Source organism: Podarcis raffonei, chromosome 18 (genome assembly GCF_027172205.1).
Source record: "Podarcis raffonei isolate rPodRaf1 chromosome 18, rPodRaf1.pri, whole genome shotgun sequence".
Taxonomy (NCBI): domain Eukaryota; kingdom Metazoa; phylum Chordata; class Lepidosauria; order Squamata; family Lacertidae; genus Podarcis; species Podarcis raffonei.
Window position 1 is genome coordinate 2,503,671 of NC_070619.1, and position 26,543 is coordinate 2,530,213.

The 26,543-nt window shown below is 49.7% G+C and overlaps 2 protein-coding genes and 1 long non-coding RNA gene across 4 annotated transcripts in view; 2 read left to right on the forward strand and 1 right to left on the reverse strand.

The window, feature by feature from the left end:
* LOC128405799 (mucin-16-like) overlaps positions 1–8,783 on the forward strand; it is a 52,063-nt gene extending 43,280 nt beyond the window's left edge. For both annotated transcript variants that reach the window (XM_053372758.1, XM_053372759.1), the window contains 6 exons: positions 2,562–2,725; positions 4,518–4,585; positions 4,727–4,899; positions 5,870–5,908; positions 6,113–6,192; positions 8,073–8,783. In XM_053372758.1, coding sequence (XP_053228733.1) covers positions 2,562–2,725; positions 4,518–4,585; positions 4,727–4,899; positions 5,870–5,908; positions 6,113–6,192; positions 8,073–8,171 — 623 coding nt within the window. In that variant the 3' untranslated portion in view covers positions 8,172–8,783. The remainder of the gene's footprint in view (positions 1–2,561; positions 2,726–4,517; positions 4,586–4,726; positions 4,900–5,869; positions 5,909–6,112; positions 6,193–8,072) is intronic.
* Positions 5,808–8,185, reverse strand: LOC128405805 (uncharacterized). The gene is made up of 2 exons (XR_008328358.1): positions 7,884–8,185; positions 5,808–6,205 (listed from the first exon to the last, which is right to left on the reverse strand). It is a non-coding gene; the product is annotated as an uncharacterized LOC128405805 (long non-coding RNA).
* An 8,529-nt stretch (positions 8,784–17,312) lies between the features above and the next one.
* On the forward strand, positions 17,313–18,991 carry ACTL9 (actin like 9). The gene has a single exon (XM_053372434.1). The coding sequence runs from the start codon at positions 17,573–17,575 to the stop codon at positions 18,902–18,904; it is 1,332 nt and encodes a 443-aa protein (XP_053228409.1). The 5' UTR covers positions 17,313–17,572; the 3' UTR covers positions 18,905–18,991.
* Positions 18,992–26,543: the final 7,552 nt, after the last annotated feature.

The following is a 26,543-nucleotide window of genomic DNA, read 5'->3' on the forward strand; positions in this document are numbered from 1 at the left end:
CTGCTGCAAGGGGAAAAACTTTTCCCTTGCTCTTTAAAGCAGGGGTCAGCAAACTTTTTCAGCAGGGGGCCAGTCCACTGTCCCTCAGACCTTTTGGGGGGCCGGACTATATTTTTTGGGGGGGAATGAACAAATTCCTATGCCCCACAAATAACCCAGAGATGCATTTTAAATAAAAGCACACATTCTACTCATTTAAAAATACACTGATTCCCGGACTGTCTGTGGGCCGGATTTAGAAGACGATTGGGCCGGATCCAGCCCCCGGGTCTTAGGTTGCCTCCCCATGCTTTAAAGCTTCTCCGTCCCCCACTCTCCCCCTCCTTACAATTCCTATTCGCTGAGAACTTGCAGCTAACAGACTTCCCTAAACGCCCATTTCATATCTACTTCCTGATATGTGCCTCCTCCCTTTACAAACAACCCATGTTCATGTAAATTAGCAGTTTAAGGACAAGGGGTGTGTTTTTTAATATTCATGAGGCTCTAGAGCATACACAGAGCCCTCGAGCTAGCATCTGCTAAATCTCCCAGTTTAGGAACTAACCCTAAACTATGGTTGCCAGATTTTTTTTTCAATGAATCCGGGGACATTATTATTATTATTATTTTGAAGCTGAGTAGCAACAGGGAGTCAGTAGTGGGGATGGTGAAGCAAAAGACCCTGGGCCCAAGCACACATGCATATTATATAAAGGTGCAAAGCCCTTCTTTTGCACCCTGTGAAACATAAATGCGCAGAGTTTTTTAAAAATGGCAACGGCACACCACCCGCCCGTGACTCCCAAGCCTCTTCCCCCCTTTGTTTTGGCTGATCGGGGGAAACTTGGGAGTCGCTGCCGGCTGGCCGTTGCCCAGTTTTTAAAAAACTCTGCGCATTTATGTTTCACAGGGTGCAAAAGAAGGGCTTTGCACCTTGCATGGCAGAGAAACCGCACACTTTGTGCCCCTCCTGGGCAATGGCTGCCCGCCTGCAACTCCCAGGCCTCCCCCGATCTGTGAAAACAAAGGGGGAAGAGGGCAAGAGATCTGTACCGCCGGACGTCCCCTGTTCCCCTTTGGCAGAGGCACCCAGAGCCAGCTGTGCTACCAGGCTGGCTCCGGGCTGCTGAGGCTGCCACTGCCACGTTTCCCGGGGACAGATTTGCAAATCTGGGGACAATCCGGGGACAGAATTTGTCCAGGGACAGATTTGCAAATTGGGGACTGTCCCTGGGAACGGGGGACATCTGGTAACCCTGCCCTAAACCTATAAATCTGTCGATCTCAGGGGCCTCTTAGCTATAAATCAGACCAAGCTGGTTTGCAAACCTTGAGCACCAGGCACAGGAAAACGACTCCCTACCATTCTCAGTACTGTTCCATTCTTCCACAAGCACGACCGTTCGGCTGATTATTGGTCTTACATAGGATACAAAAAAAAAGACCAAGCTTTTTGCAGATAGCAAGGCCACAAATTAATTGACAGGTTTTTGTTGCAGGAGACAAACTTCCAAGGTAACTTGGTATCTACTAAAAACTCCATTAAATTCCTTGGCAAATGTTCCGTTAACTACAAACTATTAATTTAGCAAGCACGTTGTACAGAAGCAAATATGGCATAACTTATCCTATAAGCAGAAAAGGAAAGGCTTCTACATCTTTTTCTGAGACCCTCATATTTCTTGAGACCCCTGGCCATTTCGTCTCGGATATTGCCCTTCTTTCCCCTTTTCCCTGGCAAACAGGCCTTGTCAGGCTGTTGACATGCCTGTCCTTGCCTCACTTCCCTTGCCTTTTCTATCTCCCAGGAACTTTCAAGGGTAGCTGTTTTTACGCACTGGTGCCCACTCATGACAGACTAACCTTAATGGCCATTTGTGCCACTTTCAAGGTTAGAGTTTCTTGTTTATGGCCTAGAGAGCATAAGGTTGCAAAATGCAGGCCCCCAGAAACCTTACCCAGAAATGAAACCTTTCCCTTTGTGCATTCTATCTTAAAGGTTGAACGCAACTAAAAGCTGAATCTTCATTAAAATCAAAAGTATACACCTTGGGATTGCTGGTGGGGAGGGCTACGAGGCGAGGGGTTGCATTGGGGGTGTCGATGACTACCAGACTTTGGAAAGCCAGCGCCACTGGATGAAGATAATCAGATTTGTTGAATTAAGGAAACTGAATCGTTTAGGTGGATTTCCAATATATGTGCAACCCGTTGTTAGAGTTTTGATTCTGTTCGTTAGTAGGTCATGTCAAGTGCAAGTAAATAAATAGGTACCGCTCCAGCGGGAAGGTAAACGGCATTTCCGTGCGCTGCTCTGGTTCGCCAGAAGCGGCTTTGTCATGTTGGCCACATGACCCAGAAGCGGTACGCCGGCTCCCTCGGCCAGTAAAGCGAGATGAGCGCCGCAACCCCAGAGTCGGTCACGACTGGACCTTAATGGTCAGGAGTACCTTTACCTTTAGCTTTAGGTCATGCAAACCACTCTTTTAAATAATATCAGCTGGGAGCACTGGGAACCAAGGGGACGGTGGCCGAAGGGGTATTTTTGTTAATTTTTAGGGTCTTCTCTTCCTCCCCAGCTCCCGAATCAGCCATTGAGTCTGCCACTGCCGCCCTGCCACCCCAACTCCAGATGAAGAACTTTGCGGTCAATTTCACCGTCACCAACTTGCCGTACGCAGGGGAAATGGCAGATCCCGACTCGGATGTCTACTGGAAGACCAAAATGAGTCTTGAGAGCGAGGTAAACGGCTCAGGAGAGACGCTAAGCAGAGTCCAGGCCTCACTCCTGACTTTGGCTGCGGCCCTCCAGAGCACTCTGCCAGGCCCCCGGGACTCCCTTCAGGCTTGGCCCTGACCAGCCTTCTTTCTCTCCCTTCTCAAGTAGCCATTGTTATTTCTCAAACTTCTATATTCTGCCTTTCCTCCCCAAAGTTCCCAAGTGCGAAGTTTAAGAAACAAAGCAAAAGCATTCTAAGAGCCGATCCAAATATTTTAAAAGAGTTAGAATTAAAATCATCTCAAATCATGTTTTGTTTTATACTCTTTATTGGAAAATGCAGAGTACAAAATTAAAACTGCACAGGGTAATTATAAGACACAAGAAGTAACACCTATGTGGGAAATGAAACAGAAAAAAATATATTGTGCATATTACAAAAAAGAGGAAATTGTTATTGCAGTTAACCATACCTTAATCGGGATGCGGGTGGCGCTGTGGTCTAAACCACAGAGCCTAGGATTTGCCGATCAGAAGGTCGGCGGTTCGAATCCCTGCAATGATGGGGTGAGCTCCCATTGCTCGGTCCCTGCTCCTGCCAACCTAGCAGTTCAAAAGCACGTCAAGGTGCAAGTAGATAAATAGGTACCGCTCCGGCAGGAAGGTAAACGGCGTTTCCGTGCGCTGCTCTGGTTTCGCCAGAAGCGGCTTAGTCATGCTGGCCACAAGACCCGGAAGCTGTACGCCTGCTCCCTCGGCCAATAAAACGAGATGAGCGCCGCAACCCCAGAGTCGGCCACGACTGGACTTAACGGTCAGGGCTCCCTTTATCTTTACCTTATACCTTAATCAAAAATGGTATTTATAAAAATGAATTCCAAATATCATTAAGTTTGTCCATGGACAATTTTTTAAATCATCTCAAATCATGTATTTATTTTGTTTATATATCTCCTGTTTCTCTGAGGTGCTCAGTGTGAGGTTATGTGAGGTTGGTGGGCCTGCAAGGTCACTCAGTGAGCTCCACAGCCGAGTGGGGATTCGAACCCTGGTCTCCCCCCGAGCCGAGAGGGCAGCCAGCCTCCATGAGGAGCGGCTACCACAGGGGTACAGCGAGCGAAGTCTACCTGTTGCCTCCTGCATGATGCCCGCAGTGAGGTTAGGGGGCACAATCCTTGCCTTGCCCCAGTCATTGGCAATGCATATTATGCCACCCGACTAAAAATGTTCTTGTTTTGCTATGTGAACTAAGTTTAATACATTCAAATAAAGTGGCTATTATTTCCAGAAACTATTTAATTGCTGAAGGGTGAAGGGGCACCTGCTATGTGTGTGCGCACACCTTAAAACCCATGTAACAATGGCACAGGCCACGCCAACGTGATATGACTCAAAGAGAGACCCGAATTACACCTCTCTCTGGCTACATTCACCCTATGCTTCCAGAGAAAGCGGCAGAGATAGCGCAGGATAGTGCGCACCCTGGAAATGATCTCTTTCAGCTTCTGCCTTCTGGAAGAAGGTCCAGGGTTATAAAGACTAGGACTAGCTGTCTGAGAAACAGTTTCTACCCAAATGCGATTTTGATTTTAAACGCAGTGTAAGGTAGTCTCTGTGGGAGTATATTGTATTTAATTATGGGGTATCAGAGTTTTTAGGGGGCTAAGCAGGCTGGGATAGCTGGGATAGCAGGCTTGTTGGTTTTTGAATTTCTAATGTAGATTTTTCAATTTTGTTGTTCTGTATGGGACAATGACAATAAAGATTATCGTATTGTATCGTATCGATCCCGTTCTCCCCTTCTTCCTCCAAACAGCTCCACCAGTTATACCAGCGCAGCAGCCTGCAGAGGGAGTTTGTGCAGTGCTCTGTTGAGAGCTTCAGGTGTGTGTTTGTGTGGTTCGAAGGCAGTCTAAGTGAGGGTCAGTAATCTCCACTGCCATTGGGAGTCTCCAACATCCCTGCTTAAGAGACATCAGTCATGGCGGTTGACCAACATTTGGCTGTGTTTTAATTTTTGCATAGACCGACCGGCCAGCAGACCGAGACGGCGGTCGGCGCTGTCTGCACATTCGCGATGGATTCGTCCACAAGGACATTCGACCGAGCTCTGGTGTACGATGCGTTTAGGAACTGGACGGGCAATGCCACAGCTTTGGGGGTGTACACACTGGACAACAGAAGTCTGCTGGTCAGCGGTAAGAGTGCAGTGGGTGCCAGAGATCCTGGACAATGGCAGAAGCTTCCAGGGGAAAGTCAGAAGGGCCTGCAGGATTAGGCCAATGGGTCATCTAGGCTAGCGTCCTCGTCTCACTGCGGCTCAAGAGTCACTCTCCCCTGCCATGGCTTCCAGCGACTGGAAGCCAGAAGCATAATTGCCTCCAAGGCTGGGGTGTATGGGGTGCTAAAGGCACTGGTGCTTGTGTGTTACCTCTGGTGGGGGACATACCATGCTCCTTTTGCAGTTGTTGGTCCACCTTTGGTCCCTACCTGCACCCAAACTCTCACCTGTGGCTCCTGGAAGCTGTCAGCAGGCAACAGCGGCTACAATCCAAGAAGGGCTTCAACTGGCCGGCTAAACCAGGCGAGGGGAGCTGATGGGTCCCAATCCCTCGGGGAGTTAGGGACTTTCCCTGCATGTGAAAACAGACTACAGCAGACAGGGTGGACGAGACCAAGCGTGGGTCCAGTGGTCAAGAAGGTGGTCTCTGCATGTGCTGTAGAAGGAACTGAGGAGCAGATGGGACTCATCTCCTATCTAGGAGAAGGAAAACTCTGGTCCTCAACCTCTGCTGCCTTGAGGGAGAAGAAAAGGCTAAGGAGGAAAGCCTACACACATCTGGAGTGGAGTCCCTAAGATGGCTCTTTCCAGCAACTCCTTCAGCCAAGCAGGTGCCAAACGTCTTGCTCTGTCCATCAGCGAAGCCAAGAGGGGAGTCTTATCCTCTGGGCAGCCCAGGACCTCCAGACACAACACCCAGAGTCCAAAATGACTCCCAGGCTGCGCACCTGGTCCTTCAGGGGCACAGTTACCCCATTCAGGACCAGGGAGTCCCCCACACCTGCCCGCCCCCTCTCCCCCAGAAACAGTGCATTAGATGGGGCCCTTTTGGCTTGATTCAGCTCCTGGGTTCATTTCACACTGTTATGTTTATGCTATATTTACAGGTTATCCTTCAACAGTGACCCCAGTGCACCACCAAGGAGGTTAGTGATGCTTCTTTGGTTCAGCCTTGATTCAAGGTTGGAGGGGTCCCGGTTTCTGGTGGGTGGGTCTCCTCTTTCAATTCTTCCACTGGCCATCGGATTTACTCAAACGCCCCAGCCTCAGAAGCTGCCCATTTTAATTCTCCACAATGCCATGGGTCAAAGCCTGCCGACATTTAATACTTTTTTTTTTTGTCTTTCCAGGGTTACCTTTCTGGGCCATCATCCTGATATGTCTGTCTGCTCTCCTGGGCTTCCTCCTCCTCTTCCTCATCTGCTTCCTGGTATGTTCATCCTCTGCATTCAAGACAGAGGGGAAAGGAAGTTCTTTCCTCTTTTTTATCATTCTTTATTTTAAGAATGCCCTGCCAACCTAGCAGTTTGAAAGCACTTCAAAGTGCAAGTAGATAAATAGGTACCACTCCGGCGGGAAGGTAAACGGCGTTTCTGTGCACTGCTCTGGTTCGCCAGAAGCGGCTTAGTCCTGCTGGCTACATGACCCAGAAGCTGTACGCCGGCTCCCTCGGCCAATAATGAGCGTGGCAACCCCAGAGTCGGCCATGACTGGACCTAATGGTCAGGGGTCCCTTTACCTTATTTTAAGAATGCACACAGTGCTTATGCATTTTTGGGGTAGGGACATGGTCGAGATTTCCCACTTCTGACACCAGTTGCACCCAATGTGGGGGAAATCACATTTCCCCAAAACCATTTCACATGGAAGGCGGCTGGAGAATGATGTGGTGAACTACTTGCTCAAGTATATATATATTTTTGCATTGGGAAATGCCCTGGTGTGCTGATGGAGGTAGTTTTGGGAGGGGAGGACCCAAATGTCATTTAACTTCAGCCAGGTATTTAGCTGGAATCTCTTTTCTTGTAACTTGAAGCCATGGGTTCGAGTCCTACCCTCCGGAGCAGGAGAAGACAAGCTTGCTCCCTCTTCCATGCGACAGCCCTTGAGATATTTGAAGATGATGCTCATATCTCCTCTCAGTCTCCTCTTCTGCACACTAAACATACCCAGCTCCTTCAACCATCCCTCATAAGGGATCAGGGGTTGGAAACATTAGGCCTGTGGGCCACAGGTGGCCCACGGGGGTCGTTTAACTGGCCCACGAGCCACCCCCAAACCTCCCGCTCAGCGAGCCCCCACGTGCTGTGCTAAACTGGTGCAGCGTGGCGCGGGGACTCGCTTCTGCGGTGGCGGAAATCGCGCAGACGCAGACATTGGAAATCGTGGGCACGCTCGCGTAGAATCTGGCCCATAGAGGGAACTCCGCTAGAGTGAACCGGCCCAGGAAAGGTAAACCTTGCCTCTGCATACCTTCCAGCTTGTCAACATCCTTTTTAAAGGATTCCAGTTGTGGCCTGACCAAGGAAGAATAGAGTGGGACTATGTCTTCCCTTGATCTGGATGCTAGACTTCCGTGGATGACGATGATGATGATAATAATAATAATAATAATAATAATAATAATAATAATAATAATTATTTGTACCCTGCCCTCCCCAGCCAGGCTCAGGGCGGCTAACACCATTAAAATTACAATAAAAATATAATAGGGAAGGGGGACCAATTTAAAATACAGGTTAATTTTAAATTGCAATTTAAGCCGCCCTGAGCCCGGCTTCGGCTGGGGAGGGCGGGATATAAATAAAATTTATTATTATTATTATTAAAATGCAGCCACCTTTTAAAAGAAGCCCATAGATCAAAACCATAAGGGGAGGGAAACATAAGGGTCAGACTGAGTCCAAACCAAAGGCCAGGCAGAACAGCTCTGTCTTGCAGGCCCTGCAGAAAGATGTCAAGTCTCGCAGGGCCCTAGTCTCTTGTGACAGAGCGTTCCACCAAGTCGGGGCCAGTGCTGAAAAGGCCCTGGCCCTAGTTGAGACCAGTCTAACCACCTTGCGACTTGGGACCTCCAGAGTGTTGTCATTTGTGGACTTTATGGTCCTCCGCAGGGCATACCAGGAGAGGCGGTCCCGTATGCAGCCTAGAATAGCATTTGCTTCTTTTGCTGCTGCATCACACGGTTGGCTCATGTTCAGCTTGTGGTCCATCTGCTGGTGCAGGACAGGAAAGGGAGCATTGTCTGCACACAGACTTGTATGACAAGTGTTCTTTTTCTCTCTCCTCTGTTCTTTCTGCACCAACCAGGTTGCCTTCTGTCTGCGGAAGAAAGCCGGGAAGTATCAGGTGCAGCAGGACATCCTTGGTCTCTACTTCCCACACTTGGACATGAGGAAAGCGCGATGATGTGCAGACCCTTTTGCGGCCTTGACTCTCTGCGCCCCACGAGGTGGGAGTGGGGGGGGTCTCCTTTCGCACACCGCTCCCACCGTCCACAGCAAACAACTGTTTTGACACAGCTGGAACAGACGTCTAGATTAAGAAGTGAATCACAACCAATCAACACTAGCTTGTCTTGGACCAGAGAGAGAGAGAGATGGTTCCTGCATTGCGCGGGGTTGGACTAGATGACCCTCGTGGTCCCTTCCGGCCCTATGATTCTATGACTATTGAGCATGCTCTATGAGATATTTTGGACATTGACCTCGGCGACCCTGAAGACTGCCGGATTCAGAACTGAGTGGGGGAGCTCCGTTCCAATTTATTTATTAACGCACGGTGGACTTCGGAATGTAATTTTAATATATATATATATGTAGCCACAGATTATTTAACTATTTGTAGACGGATTCTGCCTGGGATGCAGATCAGTGTGAAGTCTTTCTCCCCCTGCCCCACGTTCTCTGAAATGTCCAGAGATGCGTCAAAGGAAGTTCAGACTGTATTGCACTTTAGATTCCCTTAGAATTTTGCTTTTCAGCCTTTATCGGCATACCTTAGACAGTAGAATGTTTTTTTTTTACAAACCATCCATAAAACATTCATAATATTAAACTCATAAAACATAAAAAAGAATCAGTAGCCACCATTAAATAAATTAAGCTGCTTTAAATTTGACTTTAAAAAACTCAACTAAATATCCCGAAACAATCTCGGCATTTTCGGGAATATCATCCCTCAGCAGATATTGTATCTGCTTGCAAAAAAAGAGTTCTGTTTAGCTCAGGGACTAGGAGATCTCGTTCAGCTCAGGGCCGGCCCCCCTCTTAGGGGATCTTCCGAAGGCCACATACCGTTGGAGGGCGGAGCCAGGAGCAAAAAGTAGGCGGGTCTATGCTAATCACCTATGTTTGGTAGGCTACACATCACCGCAGGAATGAAGACCAGAGGTTTCTTTCCTCTTTCCGTCCTCCGTCCAGGCCAGTATGAGGCCTTATCAAAGACACATTTCCCGCCAGGCTAAAGCACTTGTGGAAGTGAAGGATGTGGCCTGACAAGAAAGCTGTGGCCCCAGAAAGAGTCTTGGAGGTCTCTTGCCCCTAAAACCAAAATAGCAATATTTAGTGATTGTCGGCAGGGATGGTTTTTCTATTTAAAGTAGGGATGCTCTTTTTGGAGAGGTGATGAAGTTTGCTACACTGGAAGGATAATTCCACACACACACACGCCCCCCAAAAAACAACAACTGGGGCTGTGGTTTAGGAGAGAACCAGATTCCAAAATAATATATATTTGTATGTCAGCGATTGATATGATGATTGTTCTTTGTTTTCTAAAATATCTCAATATTTAAAAACGTTCTCGATTTCTTACAAGCCAATCAATAAACAGCAAGCTGAAAAACGAACTTGAGATGGTGTGTGTTTGTGTATAAACATCTCTGGAATATAAAACCAACCTGAAAGCAAATGAAACCCAGCGGTAATCATACATCCATTATGCCACAATGCAGCTCATGACGTGAGAGTCGGGTCCTAATAGCACACATTTATTTGCCTTAAGGGTACTGGAAGGGCAGAAGAGGAAGATCCGGTTTCTGAGTTAAGACTCCTTGATCTTTAAATCCCCAAATGACTGCCATATAAAAGAGGCAAAAGTCCTCAATTTATATGATTGTTGTCTTAGGAGGGCAAACCCTCTCTTTTTATGATTATTAAATTGAGAGTGGGGTGTGGGGGTGTTAGAGGAGGGGTAGCCCCAACCCTAAGTGCTCAGTGGAAGGACAGATCCTGAAGCTGAGGCTCCAAGACTTTGGCCACCTCATGAGAAGACCCCTTGGAAAAGACCCTGATGTTGGGAAAGATGGAGGGCACAAGGAGAAAGGGACGACAGAGGACGAGATGGTTGGATAGTGTTTTCGAGGTTACCAGCATGAGTTTGACCAAACTGCGGGAGGCAGTGGAAGACAGGAGTGCCTGTCGTGCTCTGGTCCAGGGGGTCACGAAGAGGCGGACACGACTAAATGACTAAACAACCCCTCTTGTGGGTGTCATGTTGGGCTCCTTCTGGGGTTGTTTGCCGACCTGCACTCTGCTCTCACCTGCGGCTCCTAGAAGCTGCCAGCAGGTGACAGCGGCCACAATCCTGGGAACGGTTTCGACTGGTCGGCAAAGCCAGGTGAGGGGAGCTGATGGGTCTCAAACCCACAATGAGTTAGGGGCTTCCCCTGCATGCAAAGACAGGCCCCCAGGGATGGAGTGGATGTGACCAAGAGGGGGTCCAATGGTCAAGAAGGTGGTTTCTGACCATGCTGTAGAGCAGGGGTCAACAAACTTTTTCACTGTCCCTCAAACCTTGTGGTGGGCCAGACTATATTTGGGAGGGGGGGGAATGAACAAATTCCTATGCCCCACAAATAACCCAGAGATGCATTTTAAATAAAAGGACACATTCTACTCATGTAAAAACACCCTGATTCCCGGACCGTCCACAGGCCGGATTTAGAAGGCGATTGGGCCAGATCTGGCCCCCTGCCCTTAGTTTCCCTACCTATGCTATAGAGAGAAATGAGGGGCAGGTGGGGCTCATCCATGGAAGGGAGCCCATCCAGGAGAAGGAAAACTCTGCCCCTAAACCTCCACTGCCTTGCAGGATACCTTTGGGAGAAGAAAAGGCTCAGGAGCAAAACCTACACAAATCCACTCTGGGGAGTCCCTAAGGCAGTTGGATGGCGCCTTGTACACCTCCTTTCGGCAACAGGTGCCAAACGTCTTGCTCTGATTTTCTTTGGACTGCATAAGCCCAGGAGCTCCAGACACACTGACTACTAGGCTTGCGCCGCAGAGAAGTCACTTTGGTGCCGCTCAACACCAGCTTAACATGAGTCAACTGGGTGATGCAGCAGCAAAAAAAGCGAACGCTATTCTAGACTGCATCAACAGAAGTCTAGTGTCCGGGTCAAGGGAAGGAATAGTCCCACTCTATTCTGCCTTAGTCAGACCACACCTGGAGTCCTGTGTCCAGTTCTGGGTGCCACATTTTAAGAAGGATGTTGACAAGCTGGAAGAGGGTTACCAAGGTGATCAATGGTCCGGAAACCAAGCCTGATGAGGAACGGCTGAAGGAGCTGGGTATGTTTAGCCTGGGAAAGAGGAGAATGAGAGAAGGTATGATAGCCATCTTCAAATATCTCAAGGGCTGCCACATGGAGGAGGCAGAAGCTTGTTTTCTCCTGCTCCGGAGGGCAGGACTCGAACCCATGGCTTCAAGTTTCAAGAAAGTAGATTCCGACTAAAACATCAGGAAGAACTTGCTGACATGAACAGCTGTTAAACAGTGGAACTTTCTTCCTTGTGAAGCAGTAGTCTCTCCTTCCTTGGAGGTTTTTAAGCAAAGGTTGGGTGGCCATCTGTCCTGCATGCTTTAGCTGAGATTCCTGCATTTCAGGGGGTTGGACTAGATGACCCTCAGGATCCCTTCCAACTATACAATTCTATCATTGTATGCTTTTGAATCCCAGCTGCTGCAAGCCGCAGGAGGGGAGTGCGACTTGTGATCAAATCTTGCTTGTGGGTTGGCCGGCGAGAGAAAGGGATACTGAACTTGATGAGCCTGTGTCCTGATCCGACAAACCCTTCTTACGCTTTCTGCCTCTCAGAATGCAAATACCGTTCATTCTTCCGCCCTCCCAGTCACCTCTCCTGCCCTCGGGGAGGGCGGCTATGTTGAGAAAGGGTGTCTTTCTATGCTTTTGATCCTTACGTATTCTACGAAAGAGGGAGCAGAGTAAATGGAGCTTGGCTCAACTGAAAGTTGTAGCAGGAACCCCCCCACCCCAATCATTCTGTTTGTACAAACTTCACACACACTCACATATTACATACGCCACATTTCTGTTATAAATTCATAGAAAATCAACCATACATCGGATTTGCACTGTTCCATTTTATTTTACTCCATATGACAAGAACTATCAAAGGGGGGTGGCTTGGTCCTGGTCAGCCATAATCCCTTCACCTTCTCAGCACATCCACAGGAGCCCTGCCCAGTTGCTATGCCAACCCTGATGATCCCAGACAGAAGACAATCAAGATCACAAAGAACTTGCATATGGGAGTGGATTCAGCATGGACTGAAACAAAGGACAATGATCAGATCTTCCCTCTGGGGGCAGGAAACTGCCAACTCCCCTTTGTCTCCTGGAAGTGACTCATGGGGAGGGGGGAAAGGAGGAACTAGCCAGGTGACAAGACACTCAGGTTACCACCAACTCCTCCCTCAACCCCTCCTTTCTGTAATGTATGCATGATGATTCTGGGGGTGGGCTTGACCTAGAGGAGGGGAATTTCAAAAAGTTTTTATAAGACCTTGCACACTATTTTTCTGGGTCTTTCCTCTCTCTTGCAAGTGAGGGGAACACCCTGTTGCAACAGTTCAATAAAGGCCAAGCCTACAGGCTGCTGTTTTGCTCCAAGTTATCCTGGTTGGTGTCTTTACTTTTGTCCAAGGGAGCCCTCGGATTTTTCCGGTAACAAAGTGAATTTTTCGTGAATGGATGCCCTGGGATGCCTTGCAGAGATCCAGGGCAAATTGGGAGGGACTAGTCGTGTGAGCAAAAATAAATGGTGTGTCACGCAGGAGTGATGAATCCGTTCCAGATCATAACTTCTCCGTAAGTTTACTATTATTGTTACTATTTTAATTACTGTCACTCTGACAACATGATATAGATCAGCCTTGCCCAACCAGCTCCCCTCCAGATAATAATAATAAATTTATTTATACCCTGCCCTTCTCAGCCAGAGCCGGGCTCAGGGCGGCTAACACCAGTAAAATTACAGTAAAAACATAATGGGGGGGGGGACACAAACCAATTTAAAATACGGGTTAAAATGCAATTTAAAATGCAGCCTCATTTTAAAAGTAGCCCATAGATCAAAACCATAAAGGGAGGGAAACATAAGGGTCAGACCGAGTCCAAAGCAAAGGCCAGGCGGAACAGCTCTGTCTTGCAGGCCCTGCAGAAAGATGTCAAGTCCCGCAGGGCCCTGGTCTCTTGGGTCAGAGCGTTCCACCAAGTCGGGGCCAGTGCTGAAAAGGCCCTGGCCCTAGTTGAGGCCAGTCTAATCACCTTGTGACTTGGGACCTCCAGAGTGTTGTCATTTGTGGACCTTGAGGTCCTCCGCGGGGCATACCAGGAGTTACTGATGGACTCCAACTCCCATCATCCCTCTGTGCTGCTGGGAGTTGGAGTCTAACCACACCAGGAGGGTCATCAATGTTCCCTGTCCCTGCTGTAGGAATTGTGGACTCGCAGACTTGCAGAATTGAAAGGGACCCCTAAAGGCCATCCAGTCTAACCCTTTGCAATGTAGGAAACTCAAGCCCTGCTTAAAAACCTTCAAGGAAGTGGGGTCCATCACCTCTCTTGGGAGTCTGTTCTACTGTTGAACGGCTTTAACTGGCAGAATGTTCTTCCTGAAGTTTAGTCGGAATCTCCTTTCTTGTAACTTGAAGCCATGGGTTCGAGTCCCACCCTCCGGAGCAGGAGAAAACAAGCTTCTCCCTCTTCCATGGGACAGCCCTTAAGATATCCGAAGATGGCTCTCGTCTCTTCTCCCAGTCTCCTCTTTTCCAGGCTAAACATACCCAGCATGCTCTCCAACATTCCTCCAGTGAAAATACAGAAGTTCACCAATCATTGAATCACAGAACTGTCAAGTTGGAAGGGTACCCCAAAGGTCATCTAGCCCAACCCCCTGCAATGCCGGACTGAAAGCTGAATCATCCCTGACAAACAGCCACCCAACCTCTGTTTAAAAACCTGCAGTGAAGGAGTCCATCACAATATTTCTGACACTATAGATGATAATTGCATCTAAGCCATATCATGCGCTGGAGAGCTCAGTCGGTTGGACCATGGTGCTCATAACGCCAAGGTTGCAGGTTCGATCTCCATATGGGAATTGTAGTCCCAAAACAGCTGGAGACCCAATTTTGGGAAACCCTGATCCAGATTAACAGCTTTTCATTTTGGTGGGATTGCGATTAATTGATTCACTCCTGCCACCTGCTGGCAAACTTAAGACATTGTTGCCTTAACTATGTTCAACGCGTTAGGACTAAACTGCCTTGAACCCTCTGAGGCTAATGGTCTGTCTAGTTTAGTATTGTCTACACTGACTGGCAGCGTCTCTCAGGTTTCCCAGGCTTACCCAGGTGCAGATGGATTGTTGTGGCAATGAAAAAATGGGTATAAAAAAGTCAAATTCCTGGATGCCAAGATCCAGATTTGTGGCAGGCACTTTGAAGAAGCATTTTTCTTTATTGCTCAGAGATAGACCACCTCTGAAACTGCAGGTAGTAGCCATTCCCGGCCCTCTCTGAATCTGTCCAAAGTCATTCCTAAGAACATCAGCAGTTCCTTGTTGGATTGGGTCAAGGAGGCCCCCATTAGGTTATGCAGAAATAATAATAGTAATAATAATAATAATTTATTATTTGTACCCCGCCCATCTGGCTGGGTTTCCCCAGCCACTCTGGGCAACTTCCAACAAAGATTAAAAATACATTAAAATGTCACACATTAAAAACTTCCCTGAACAGGGCTGCCTTCAGATGTCTTCTGAATGTCAGGTAGATGTTTATCGCTTTGACATCTGGTGGGAGGGCGTTCCACAGGGCGGGTGCCACCACCGAGAAGGCCCTCTGCCTGCTTCCCTGTAACTTGGCCTCTCGCAATGAGGGAACCGCCAGAAGGCCCTCGGCGCTGGACCTCAGCGTCCGGGCAGAACGATGGGGGAGGAGATGCTCCTTCAGATATACTGGACCGAGGCCGTTTAGGGCTTTAAAGGTCAGCACCAACACTTTGAATTGTGCTTGGAAATGTACTGGGAGCCAATGTAGGTCTTTCAAGACCGGTGTTATATGGTCTCGGCGGCCGCTCCCAGTCACCAGTCTAGCTGCCGCATTCTGGATTAGTTGTAGTTTCCGAGTCACCTTCAAAGGTAGCCCTTTCTTCAAAGGTAGAAAGTCGCAGGTTTGGTCTTTGGGGTCTCCAGAGAGGAATCCCCTTGTCTAAAATCCTGAAGTGCTGCTGTTAGTCAGCGTACATAATGTCTGTTAAATGGAATCTTTGACTCACTCTGTATCCATGAAGGAGAACATAAGAATGTTAATATACAGTGGTACCTCGGATTAAGAACTTAATTTTTTCCAGAGGGTTGTTCTTAACCTGAAACTGTACTTAACCTGAAGCACCACTTTAGCTAATGGGGCCTCCTGCTGCCGCCGCCTGATTTCCGTTCTCATCCTGAAGCAAAGTTCTTAACCCGAGGTACTATTTCTGGGTTAGCGGAGTCTGTAACTTGACGCGTATGTAACCTGAAGCATATGTAACCTGAGGTACCACTGTAATAATGATCTTCTGGATCAGGCCAAAGGCCCATTGAATCCAGCACCCTGTTCCCTGGGCAACTTCCAACACATATAAAAACACAATAAAACACCAAACATTAAAAACTTCTCAATTCAGGGCTGCCTTCAGATGCCTTCTAAATGTCAGATAGTTGTTTATTTCCTTGACATCTGGTGGGAGGGGACGTTCCACAGGGTGGGTGCCACCACTGAGAAGGCCCTCTGCCTTCTCGCAGCGAGGGAACCACCAGAAGACCCTCGTAGCAGGACCACAGGGTCCAGACTGAGTGATGGGGGTGGAGATGCCCCTTTGGGTGTACTGTGGTACCTCAGGTTACAGACATTTCAGGTTACAGACTCTGCCAACCCAGAAATAGTACCTCAGGTTAAGAACTTTGCTTCAGGATGAGAACAGAAATCGCGCCGCGGCAGCACGGCAGCAGCAGGAGGCCCCATTAGCTAAAGTGATACCTCAGGTTAAGAACAGTTTCAGGTTAAGAACGGACCTCCAGAACGAATTAAGTTCTTAACCTGAGGTACCACTGTACTGGGCCAAGGCTGTTTAGGCTTTAAAAATCAGCACCAACACTATGATGCTTGGAAACATAGTGTAGATCCTTTAGGACCAGTGTTATATGGTCCCGGTGGCCGCTCCCAGTCACCAGTCTGGCAGCCACATTCTGGATTAGCTGTAGTTTCCGGGTCACCTTCAAAGGTAGCCCCATGGAGAGCACATTGTAGTAGTTCAAGCAGGAGATAACCAGAACATGGACCACTCTGGCGAGACAGGGAGCAGACAGGGAGGGTCTCAGCCGCCGTACTAGATGGAGCTGGTAGACAACTGCCCAGGAAACAGAACTGACCTGTGCCTCCCACATAGCTGTGAGTCCAAAATGACTCCCAGGCTGTGCTCCTGATCTTTCAGGGGCACGTTTACCCCATTCAGGACCAGGGAGTCCCCCACCTGCCTGCCCCCCATCCCCCCAAAACAGTACTTCTGTTTTGTAGGGATTCAACCTCAATCCGTTGATCGCCATCCACACCAGAAACCTACACTGGATGTTCTCTGCCCTCACTGGTTCTGATTTAAAAGAGAGGCAGAGCTGGGTATCATCCGCATACTGGTGAACACACAACCCAAACCCCCTGGTGATCTCTCCCAGAGGTTTCATATAGATGTTGAGATGCATGGGGGAGAGGGCAGAGCCCTGAGGCACCCCACAAGTGAGAGCCCAGGGGTCTGAACCCTCATCTCCCAACACCACTTTCTGGACACGGCCCAGGAGGAAGGAGCAGAACCACTGCAGAACAGGACCCCTAGCTCCCAGCCCTCCTAGACAGTCCAGGAGGATACTGCGGTTGACAGCAGCTGAGAGATCCGGTAAGAACCAAATACCCCAAAGGAAAGCCTGTAAACAGAACCTGAGTGCAACAGCACACTGTGATTCCCAGCAGCTGCAACTCCCGAGGTGTTTCCTGCCCCCAGCTGTGGATGGAGGAACCATCACTTATCTGTGTTTCCAGATACAAAATGTGAAGCCCTGAGACGCCACTCACTCAGGAGAGAACATGCCCAGCTGACTTGTGGTGTTCCATGTTCATGGAATCATAGAATCACAGAGTTGCAAGGGACCCAAAGGTCATCTAGCACCGAAGATTCCAGGATTCCAGGCCTGCCACCCATTGTCTCTCGCGGAACAATTCAGAGGCTCCTGACGACCAGCGGTGGGATGGACTGAACGCCCAGGTTTCGCGCTTTGAGCGATGGTCGGAGGGAGGCAATCGCAGCTGGCCGAGACCACGTGGCCTGTCCCAAGCCACGTCACCCAAGGAGCTGGTGTGGTGTCATAGTTCCCTTTGTGACAGAGTGAGGCAGAATTCTGCAGGGCACTCTGGTGTTGTTGTTCAGTGGCTGACCTTGAAGAAGGGGGTATCTCAAGGGCCCGTTCAAGATGTCATTCAGGAGTACCAGGAGAACCAGCCCCGGCCCTTCACGGACAAGGAGCCCAGCATCCTCACGATCAAAGAGCCCCGGGTCGAGGCCGGTCAGCCCAGGACATGCAGGAACAAGGAACGCATCCCCGGGATACACACTGGACCGCTCGTCCAGATCGCGGGCATCCTCAAAAGAAGCTCCTCGGTCAAAGACTCCGGAAAGAGGGCGCTCAGTTGTGAAGACAGGAGCAGTAATCATCGATACAGGTACAGGGACATGTAAAGCGGGGTTCGCAGGTCAACAGACTCCTCAGGCGGTCATCGGAACGTTGGTTGGGCACCCCACGGAGAAGTCCATGAGGACCAGGAGAGACAGGCCAGATACCTTTGTCGGGGAGCGGGCGCGGTTAGAGCCGGACGTCGATATCATTTTGCCCGTCCGGCACGGCATCATCATCGACTGGGACGCGGCGGAAGTTCTGTGGAGGCACCTGTTCTACCACGACCTCAAGGTTGCTCCGGAAGACCACGCCCTCTTGATGTCTGACCCTCCGCTCTGCCCCACGACCAACAGGGAGAAGTTGGTGGAGGTGGTCTTTGAGTCGCTCAACTCGCCCGGGATGTACGTGGCGTACCAGTCGGTGTTGTCGGTGTACGCCCACGGCAAGATCAGCGGTTTGGTAGTGGACACGGGACATGCCACAACCCACACTGTCCCTGTCCACCAAGGGTACAATCTGCCGCACGCCACCGAGAGGATGGACATCGCGGGCGCCAACATGACATCTTTCCTGATGGACCTTCTCAGGAACATGGGACATTACTTTGATGAGAGGATGCTGGATGTCATTGACGACATGAAGCAAAAATGCTGCTACGTGGCCTTTGATTTTGAGACTGAGTGGAACCGTCCGAAGAGGGAGTACATGGCAGACTACCAGCTGCCCGATGGCCAGATCATCAGCCTGGGCAAAGAGAGATTCCAGTGTCCAGAGATGTTGTTCAACCCTCCGCAGATGCCCGGACTGAACCTTTTGGGGCTTCATGGTATGGCGCTGAGAAGCGTCCGGAAGGTCCCCGAAGAATCCCGGAAGGAAATGTACGAGAACATCATGCTCTGTGGTGGCTCGTCCCTCTTTGAGGGGTTCGAGAAGAGGTTCTTGCACGACCTCATGGTGGCTGTGCCCACCAACACGAAAGTGAAAGTCACGGCCATCCCTCTGAGGAAGTACTCTGTTTGGACTGGGGGGTCCATCCTGGCTTCCCTGAAGAACTTTCAGCCATGCTGGATCCGGAAGGAGCAATATCACGAACACGGCCCCTACATCGTCCACCGGAAGTGCTACTGAGACGGGCCAGGCGAGAATCCCCCGGGGGGAGTTTGGGGCTGGGGTGCCAGGGGACCAAAAATAAATCAGTTTGCATAGGAATGAGAACGAGGCTCGCAGTTATTGGCTGGAGGGGATGAGCTCAGCGTCGGAGGCAGTGCTGGGGTCAGGGAGACAACAAGGAAAGCAGCTGTTAAGAATGAACTTTATGGGCTCACCGCACAATTGATATCCAAAGGGGCTTTTGCCCACAGCTGTGCTGGAGACCCCTGGGAAGGAGGCAGCAAGCCCCAAAGCCTCCTTGAGGCCGTTACAACCGTCTTTGCTGCAGGCAAGGAAAAGCAGCAGAGACCTCTTTTCCTCTTCTTTTTAATAGATGGATTTCATAGAGTGAGAAAAAGAAAGGAAAAAGTGAGTGAAATGTGTGTGTGGAGAAAAACACTGTTACATTAACATGCATCAATATACAGATGTGTATATTCTTATTATCCTAATACACATATAATTGCCAATAATCTCATATACTCTGTGTGAACCCATTCCCAATATAATTGCATTTATCCAAAGACAGTATGTGTCTATAAGCTGTCTGTTCACAGACCTTCCAAGTGCCCCTGTTTTCCAAGCACACCCCCAGATTTACAGAAGGTGTCCCAGTTTCTTATTTGATCCCGGAATGTCCCGCTTTTCCTTAGGACGTATTTTCACTGGAGAAATGTTGAAGGGGATGGTGTTATCCAAGCCCCGAGCCATCTGGAGGGAAGTTTTTCAATGTTTCATTTTTTTTCCTGTTTGTGCCCCAGATGGATAGGGTATAAATAGTATAATAATAATAATAATAATAATAATAATAGAATAGGACATCCCTATTTTCATTGGAGGTTATGAAAAAGATGAAAATAAGTTGCCAATGTTGTCATGCTGTCAAACCACTGATTAAGAGGAATTGTATCTCTGTTCTTCCAATTCACTGTCCTATTGTCCATTTCCATACAGTGGGTATATAGTTCAAGAGCATATTCACCTCTGAAAATCTTAAGTTTTCCCATAGTGCATTGTTTATATAAAGGTAAAGGGACCCCTGACCATTAGGTCCAGTCGTGACCGACTCTGGGGTTGCGGCACTCATCTCGCTTTACTGGCCGAGGGAGCCGGCGTACAGCTTCCGGGTCATGTGGCCAGCATGACTAAGCTGCTTCTGGTGAACCAGAGCAGCGCACGGAAACGCCGTTTACCTTCCCGCCGGAGCGGTACCTATTTATCTACTTACACTTTGACGTGCTTTCAAACTGCTAGGTTGGCAGGAGCAGGGACCGAGCAACGGGAGCTCACCCCGTCGCGGGGATTCGAACCGCCGACCTTCTGATCGGCAAGTCCTGGGCTCTGTGGTTTAACCCACAGCGCCACCCGCGTCCCTTATTGTTTATATAGTCCAGGCCTTTCTCCCAAAACTTAGTCAGTGTGCAACATAGCAGAAGCCTATGTTTCAAAGAAGCATTGTCCATATTACATCTCCAACAGAGAGATGCATTAGATGGTCCTTTTTTATGCAAACACCAGGGAGTCCAATAGATTCTAGATAATATTTTATTTTGCATATGTCTTAGTTTAAGATCCATTGGTATGGCTCATACCGAAGCCAAGACGTTTTCACACTGTCTTTGGCCTCTTAACTTGCAGCCAAATTGCTCATGCTAGGCTCCATGCTGCGGTTGTAACCACCACGGCCTGTGGTCAATTCTGCTTGCAACATTTTGCAAAGCCTCTTTGTGGTCTGTTCCCTTTATCAATACATCTCCTGCCTCCCCCCCCCCCCAGCAACAGGAAAGAGGAAACATAATGTCACCATTAAATAAGAATAAATTTTTATTACTTTTTGAGCAGGTGGATAGAGACATAATCAAGGATTTGCCCGTTTTTGCTTTCATATGTACCAAGTGCTCCTGAGCATGGGCAGAGTAATTTCCTCACCTCCTCCTCTGAGTAGAACATTCCTCTCCCTTTCCCCCAAAATTGTAAGTATGCAAGGGCAGAGAGCCTTCCTTCTGCAAAGGGAGCAGGATTGTGTGGGATGCGATTTTAAAGGTCGCTCCTAGTGCCTCTGAGCATTTGCAGAGTGCCTTCTCTAACGAGAGGCAGCAGGTGGGTTTTAATGCATCCCTTAACGGTGGAAGATTCAAGGAAAGAGCAAATTTAGTTCCCTGTTGTGGACTCTCCTTCTGTGCAGGCTTTTAAGCAGAGGTTGGACGGCCATCTGTCCTGGATGCTTGAGCTGAGATTCCTGCATTGCAGGGGGTTGGACTAGATGACCCTTGGGGGTCCCGACTCTACAATTCTACATTTATTCTATGATAACAAAAAAACCAAACAAACCAATAACTTCCCTCCCCCCCAAAAAAAACCCCACACCCCACATTTAAAAGGCCATGGGTTGTTTAATCAGCCAAAGGCCTGGTTCTAGAGAAACATTTTTTGTCTGGTACCTAAAGATACATAATGAAGGTGCCAGGCAATCGTCCCTGGGGAGAGCATCCCACAAACAGGGAGCCACTGCAGAAAAGGCCCCGTTCTCGTGTGACCTCCCTCCAGACCTCTTGTGGAAGAGGCACACAGAGAAGGGCCTCAGATGTTGATTGTGGGGTCTGGGTATGTTCCTGTGGTGGTCCTTGAGTTCCTTGTTATTATATTTTTCGTTCCTATTCAGCCTTTCTTCCAAGGGGCTCAGGGCAGCATACAATAGTCCTTCCTGCTGCCCACCATTTTATCCTCACAACAGCCCTGCAACAATTTCGCCATCGAGAGCCAAGTGGCCACGCTCCAAGAGGAGAACCTGCGCCTCCACTGGGAGGTCCTAGAGCTGAGGGCCCGGTTCAGCCTCGCCAACTTGGAGGCCCACTGTGCCCAGCAAACCCCAGACCCCCAAGTCTTTCCTCTCCTTCCCAGACAAGACGGGGGCTGCTTTAGGGCTGCTTTAGGGCTTGCCATGACCCCCCTGCAGCTCAAGAACCAGGCTCTCGATGGCCTGGAAACCCTCCCCAGTCCGCTCACTGCCTTCTGCAAAAGAAAGAACAGCCCTGCAACGTGTCTGGCCTAAGATCACACAGAGAGCTTCAGGGCCGCCCAGCTGCTGGCAATTTGAACCCATCTCTCCCTAGTTCTTAGTCCCATCATTGAAGTTCTGCCACCACGTTTGAGCTAGTACAAGTATACAAAATTAATTCTACCTCCAACCTCCTTCCCCCTCTTCTTCTCTACCCCTCACCCCCCCAGGCAACTCCCCTCCTCTTTAACAGTCGGGGAGAATATTGCGGGAAAGGACCACGTCTGCGCTGCGTGTTTCTTCCTTCCCTTCCCCACAATAACACAACATCCCTGCTTCTGATCTTAATCTTGTTTTGCCGTGGACTCAGAAAGGTTGCAAACCACCGTCCTGATCCAAATATCTGCATCCGAAAGTTGGTTGCTAGGCCATAAGTCCCATATCGTCCTTCATCTCCAAGGACTGACCCTCGTCCTTTTCCGTACGGTGTCTGTGGATGCTCCCATTTCGCCAGGAGTTCAAATAACTTGCCTTAATCCGAAGTTTATGGGGCAAGACAGAGTGGCCTTTGTTCGCCTGCAAAGTTTCGGAAGCATCCGGCAACCTGCAAGGGGGCGAGTTGGTCCCACCCAAAACCTTTGGCGGGGTTTGGGGTCGGCCATGCCTCCCTCCTTCGCCAGCGGTCAGTGACACAATTGGGAAAGGGGGTTCTCCAAACCCCGGGAAACGATGGCCGTAACTGTGGACGAGGTGGTAGTCGAGGAAGTTTGGGGAGAAGGCCGATCTGCAAAAAGTGGGTTCCTCGTGACCCCTTTTTGGCAGAGAACCCAAGCCTGGCGGAGAACCTGGGAGGTTTCCGGAGAGGTAGATAAAATCCACTGGTTCTTGAGTTGCTTGGGGGTCATGGCGAGCCCTAAAGCAGCCCCCGTCTTGTCTGGGAAGGAGAGGGAAGACTTGGGGGTCTGGGGTTTGCTGGGCACAGTGGGCCTCCAAGTCGGCGAGGCTGAACCGGGCCCTCAGCTCTAGGACCTCCCAGCGGAGGCGCAGGTTCTCCTCTTGGAGCGTGGCCACTTGGCTCTCGATGGCGAAATCGTTGCAGCGCTTCCTTTCCCGGGACCGCCTGGCCGCCTCGTTGTTCTTCTTCCTCTTCTCCCAGTAGGTGGTGTCCTTTTTGTCATCGGGGGTGAAATCCCGCTTCCTCCGCAGAGCCCCCTTGGGGGGAGGGCCTGTTGTGGGGCAACCGGCGAGGGGGCTGAAGACCCTGTGGGGGGCCTGGAAACCTTCCCCAGTCCGCTCACTGCCTTCTGCGAAAGAAAGAAAAATGGGTTAGATAGGAGTGAGAAATCTTGCTTCGTCAAAGTCATCAGGGATGCTTGGGCTGAGATTCCTGCCTGCCTGGGGTTGGACTAGATGACACATGGGGTCCCTTCCAACTCTACATTCCTATGATTCTATGAAAGGGGGAGCTTAGCTGAATATGCATGCAAAGGCGGAGGAGAGTTTTTTTGCTTAGTTAATTGGTAAAAGGTTCTAGGTCCTGGGAGACATAGGTGCCAATTCTATCCCTCAAGGATTTGGGGATGGAACTGAGCCCCCCCAATTTTGAGAGACCAGGCCCTGCTGGTTTTCCCCACGGTGGCAGCAGGCCTTGACGAGCCTCACAGCCTTCTGACGTGTATGACGTCTCATATGTGTGTCACACGTGTGACATCACACCCACAATGTCGGGCGGAACTCTGCCACCCTGCTGGGAAATCTGAGGGAGACCCTTGTTTGAGACCCCAGGAAACCTGCTGCCAGTCAGGGTCAACAACACTAAGCAGCTGCCCGTTTAATTTCAACCTTCCCCCTCCCCCAAGTTTCATGAGGACTAGAATCTCTGCAGAAAGTCCCAGGTTTGAGTCTGTGTTTCTGCCGGTAGAGCTGGAAATCCCCCTTGCCTCAAACTTTGGCGCGCTGCTGCCAGTCAGTGTAGACAATACTGGCCCAGGGAGTAAAAGGTTCCCATTTAAATCGACTTTTAAAATTCAGGACCATGAGGACTAGGATGTTAGGTTATCTTTATGGGAGGGGCAATAGCTCAGGGGTGGAGCATGCAAATGGCCCCCCGCTTCCATCCCTGATGGCAGCTCCAGTTGATGCCTTGACACCCTGTAGAGCTGCTGCCAGCCAGTGTCAACAACACTGAGTTAGATGCACCACTGGTTTGATGATGCAAGGCAGTTTTAGTTGTCCTTGTTCAAACAAGCCCTCCATTCCAAATCACATCTGGAGAGCCATGTCCCCCCCCCCCATCCCTGGTTCACTGCCCCCTTAGTCCATCTGTCCTGGTTGCTTTAGCTGAGCTTCCTGCATTGCAGGGGGTTGGACTAGATGACTCGTGGGGTCCCTTCCAACTCTACAATTCTATAATTCTATGATAATTGGGAGGGGATCATGGCCAGCTGCCGCCTCACAGCCTCTTGCCAGGCGTTATATTTCAGGGCCACGGTCCCCTTGCCCTCATTTCAGGTCTGCCGTTCCTTACTAGGCTTCTCTGCTGCCTCGTCGTGTCGCTGGCGCTGATGGGGGCGCGGACTCAGCGGAGGCGCAGGGGGTGGCCCCTCCTCCATCAAGGGACAAATCAGCATTTTGCCAACAGCTTCTCTTGCACCCATTCGCCCCCAGGAGGTTTCCTCTTCAGCTCCTTGGGCACCACCTGAAAGAGTGAAATCATAAACTCTGGGAAAAAACTGCCATTTGGGTGGGTTGGGGAGGGATGAGTCATCCAATGAAATGTGGAGGTTCTTAAAGCAGGGATCATAGCCTTCAAGTGCCCCAATTTTCCAGGGAATTACGAAAGCCATCCCGGCTTCTTATTTGATCCCAGAACGTCCCCATTCCCCCCTTTAAAAAGGTAAAGATAAATGACCCCTGACAGGTAAGTCCAGTCGCAAACGACTCTGGGGTTGCGGCGCTCATCTCGCTTTACTGGCTGAGGGAGCCAACGTTTGTCCCCAGAGAGTTTTTCCGGGTCATGTGGCCAGCAGGACTAAGCCGCTTCTGGCGAACCAGAGCAGTGCACAGAAATGCTGTTTACCTTTTATCTACTTGAACTTTGACTTGCTTTCAAACTGCTAGGTTGGCAGGAGCAGGGACTGAGCAACGCCGTTGTGGGGATTCGAACTGCCGACCTTCTTGATTGGCAAGCCCTCGGCTCAGTGGTTTAGACCACAGTGCCACCTGCATCCCATATTCCCCCCTTTAGGTGTCTTCTAAAGGTTGTATCATGATTTATCTCCTTGGCTTGGGGATCGCATAGCTCCACACCCTCCAATATTTCTCCAATGAAAATAGGGATGGCTGATTGCCGAAGAATGGATGCTTTTGAATTCTGGGGCTGGAGGAGACTCTTGAGAGTCCCATGGACTGCAAGAAGATCAAACCTCTCCATTCTGAAGGAAATCAGCCCTGACTGCTCACTGGAAGGACAGATCCTGAAGCTGAGGCTCCAAGACTTTGGCCACCTCATGAGAAGAGAAGACTCCCTGGAAAAGACCCTGATGTTGGGAAAGATGGAGGGCACAAGGAGAAGGGGATGACAGAGGACGAGATGGTTGGACAGTGTTCTGGAAGCGACCAGCATGAGTCTGACCAAACTGCGGGAGGCAGTGGAAGACAGGAGTGCCTGGCGTGCTCTGGTCCAGGGGGTCACAAAGAGGCGGACACGACTAAATGACTAAACAACAACAAGGAAAAACTGGACATTCTGGGATCAAATCAAGAACTGGGGCGGTTTCTGTAAATCCAGAAGTGTCCCTGGAAAACTGAGCTTCACAGTCAAATGGGACTGCCCCTCCTACTCCATCACTCTAACCACTGCACCACACTCTCCTGGCCTCGTGAGTTCAGGCTCTCGACCTGCAGTTCTGGACAGCGTGTGTCTTGCCGTGGGATCCCAGGTTTCCGTCTCCAAGCCTAGAACTCTGGGTTTCCAGCCCCGACCACATTGTGATCAGGAGTGAGGATGGTGTGAGGAACGCCTCTGGTTTCTGATGGGCTGCGAAAGACGGATGCTACTGCTGTGCTGTGACAAGGGTTCCTCTGGCGCAAGCAGTGAGTGCACGGCTGCAAGCCAGAAACCTCAGCTATTATTAACAGACTGACTTGGCAACAGGTACGTCCTTTGTTTTGACAGCCACACAAGCCAAACTGTTTCACACCTTACAACCAGAACCTCATGCTGCCCTCTCTGCTTCGTGACTCCAATTTGGTGGCCGGGGCGACCCGGTCAGATGGGCGGGGTACAAATAATAAAATTATTTTTAAAAATATATATATTATTGAATCTGTCGAATTCACAACTTCTGAAACCTGTGAACATCTAGCCAAGCTGAATGCTGGGCGATTCATGGGCAGAAATAATTATAGAATCAAAGAATTGTAGAGTTGGAAGGGACATCCAGGGGTCATCCAGTCCAGCCCCGTGCAATGCAGGCGTTTCAGCTATGGCATCCCCCAGACTCATTTTTGAGAGAACATGCTTTGGGTCCAGCTGCACAAAAGTCTTGTGATATGAAATGTGTCACGTGGAAAGGCTGACAATGTAAAACAGAAAATTTAAGGCATTTGTGCTACATC

Bases quoted from the DNA above. Each gene is read 5' to 3' on its own strand.
- ACTL9 (XM_053372434.1), top strand. From the start codon at position 17,573: ATGTCATTCAGGAGTACCAGGAGAACCAGCCCCGGCCCTTCACGGACA.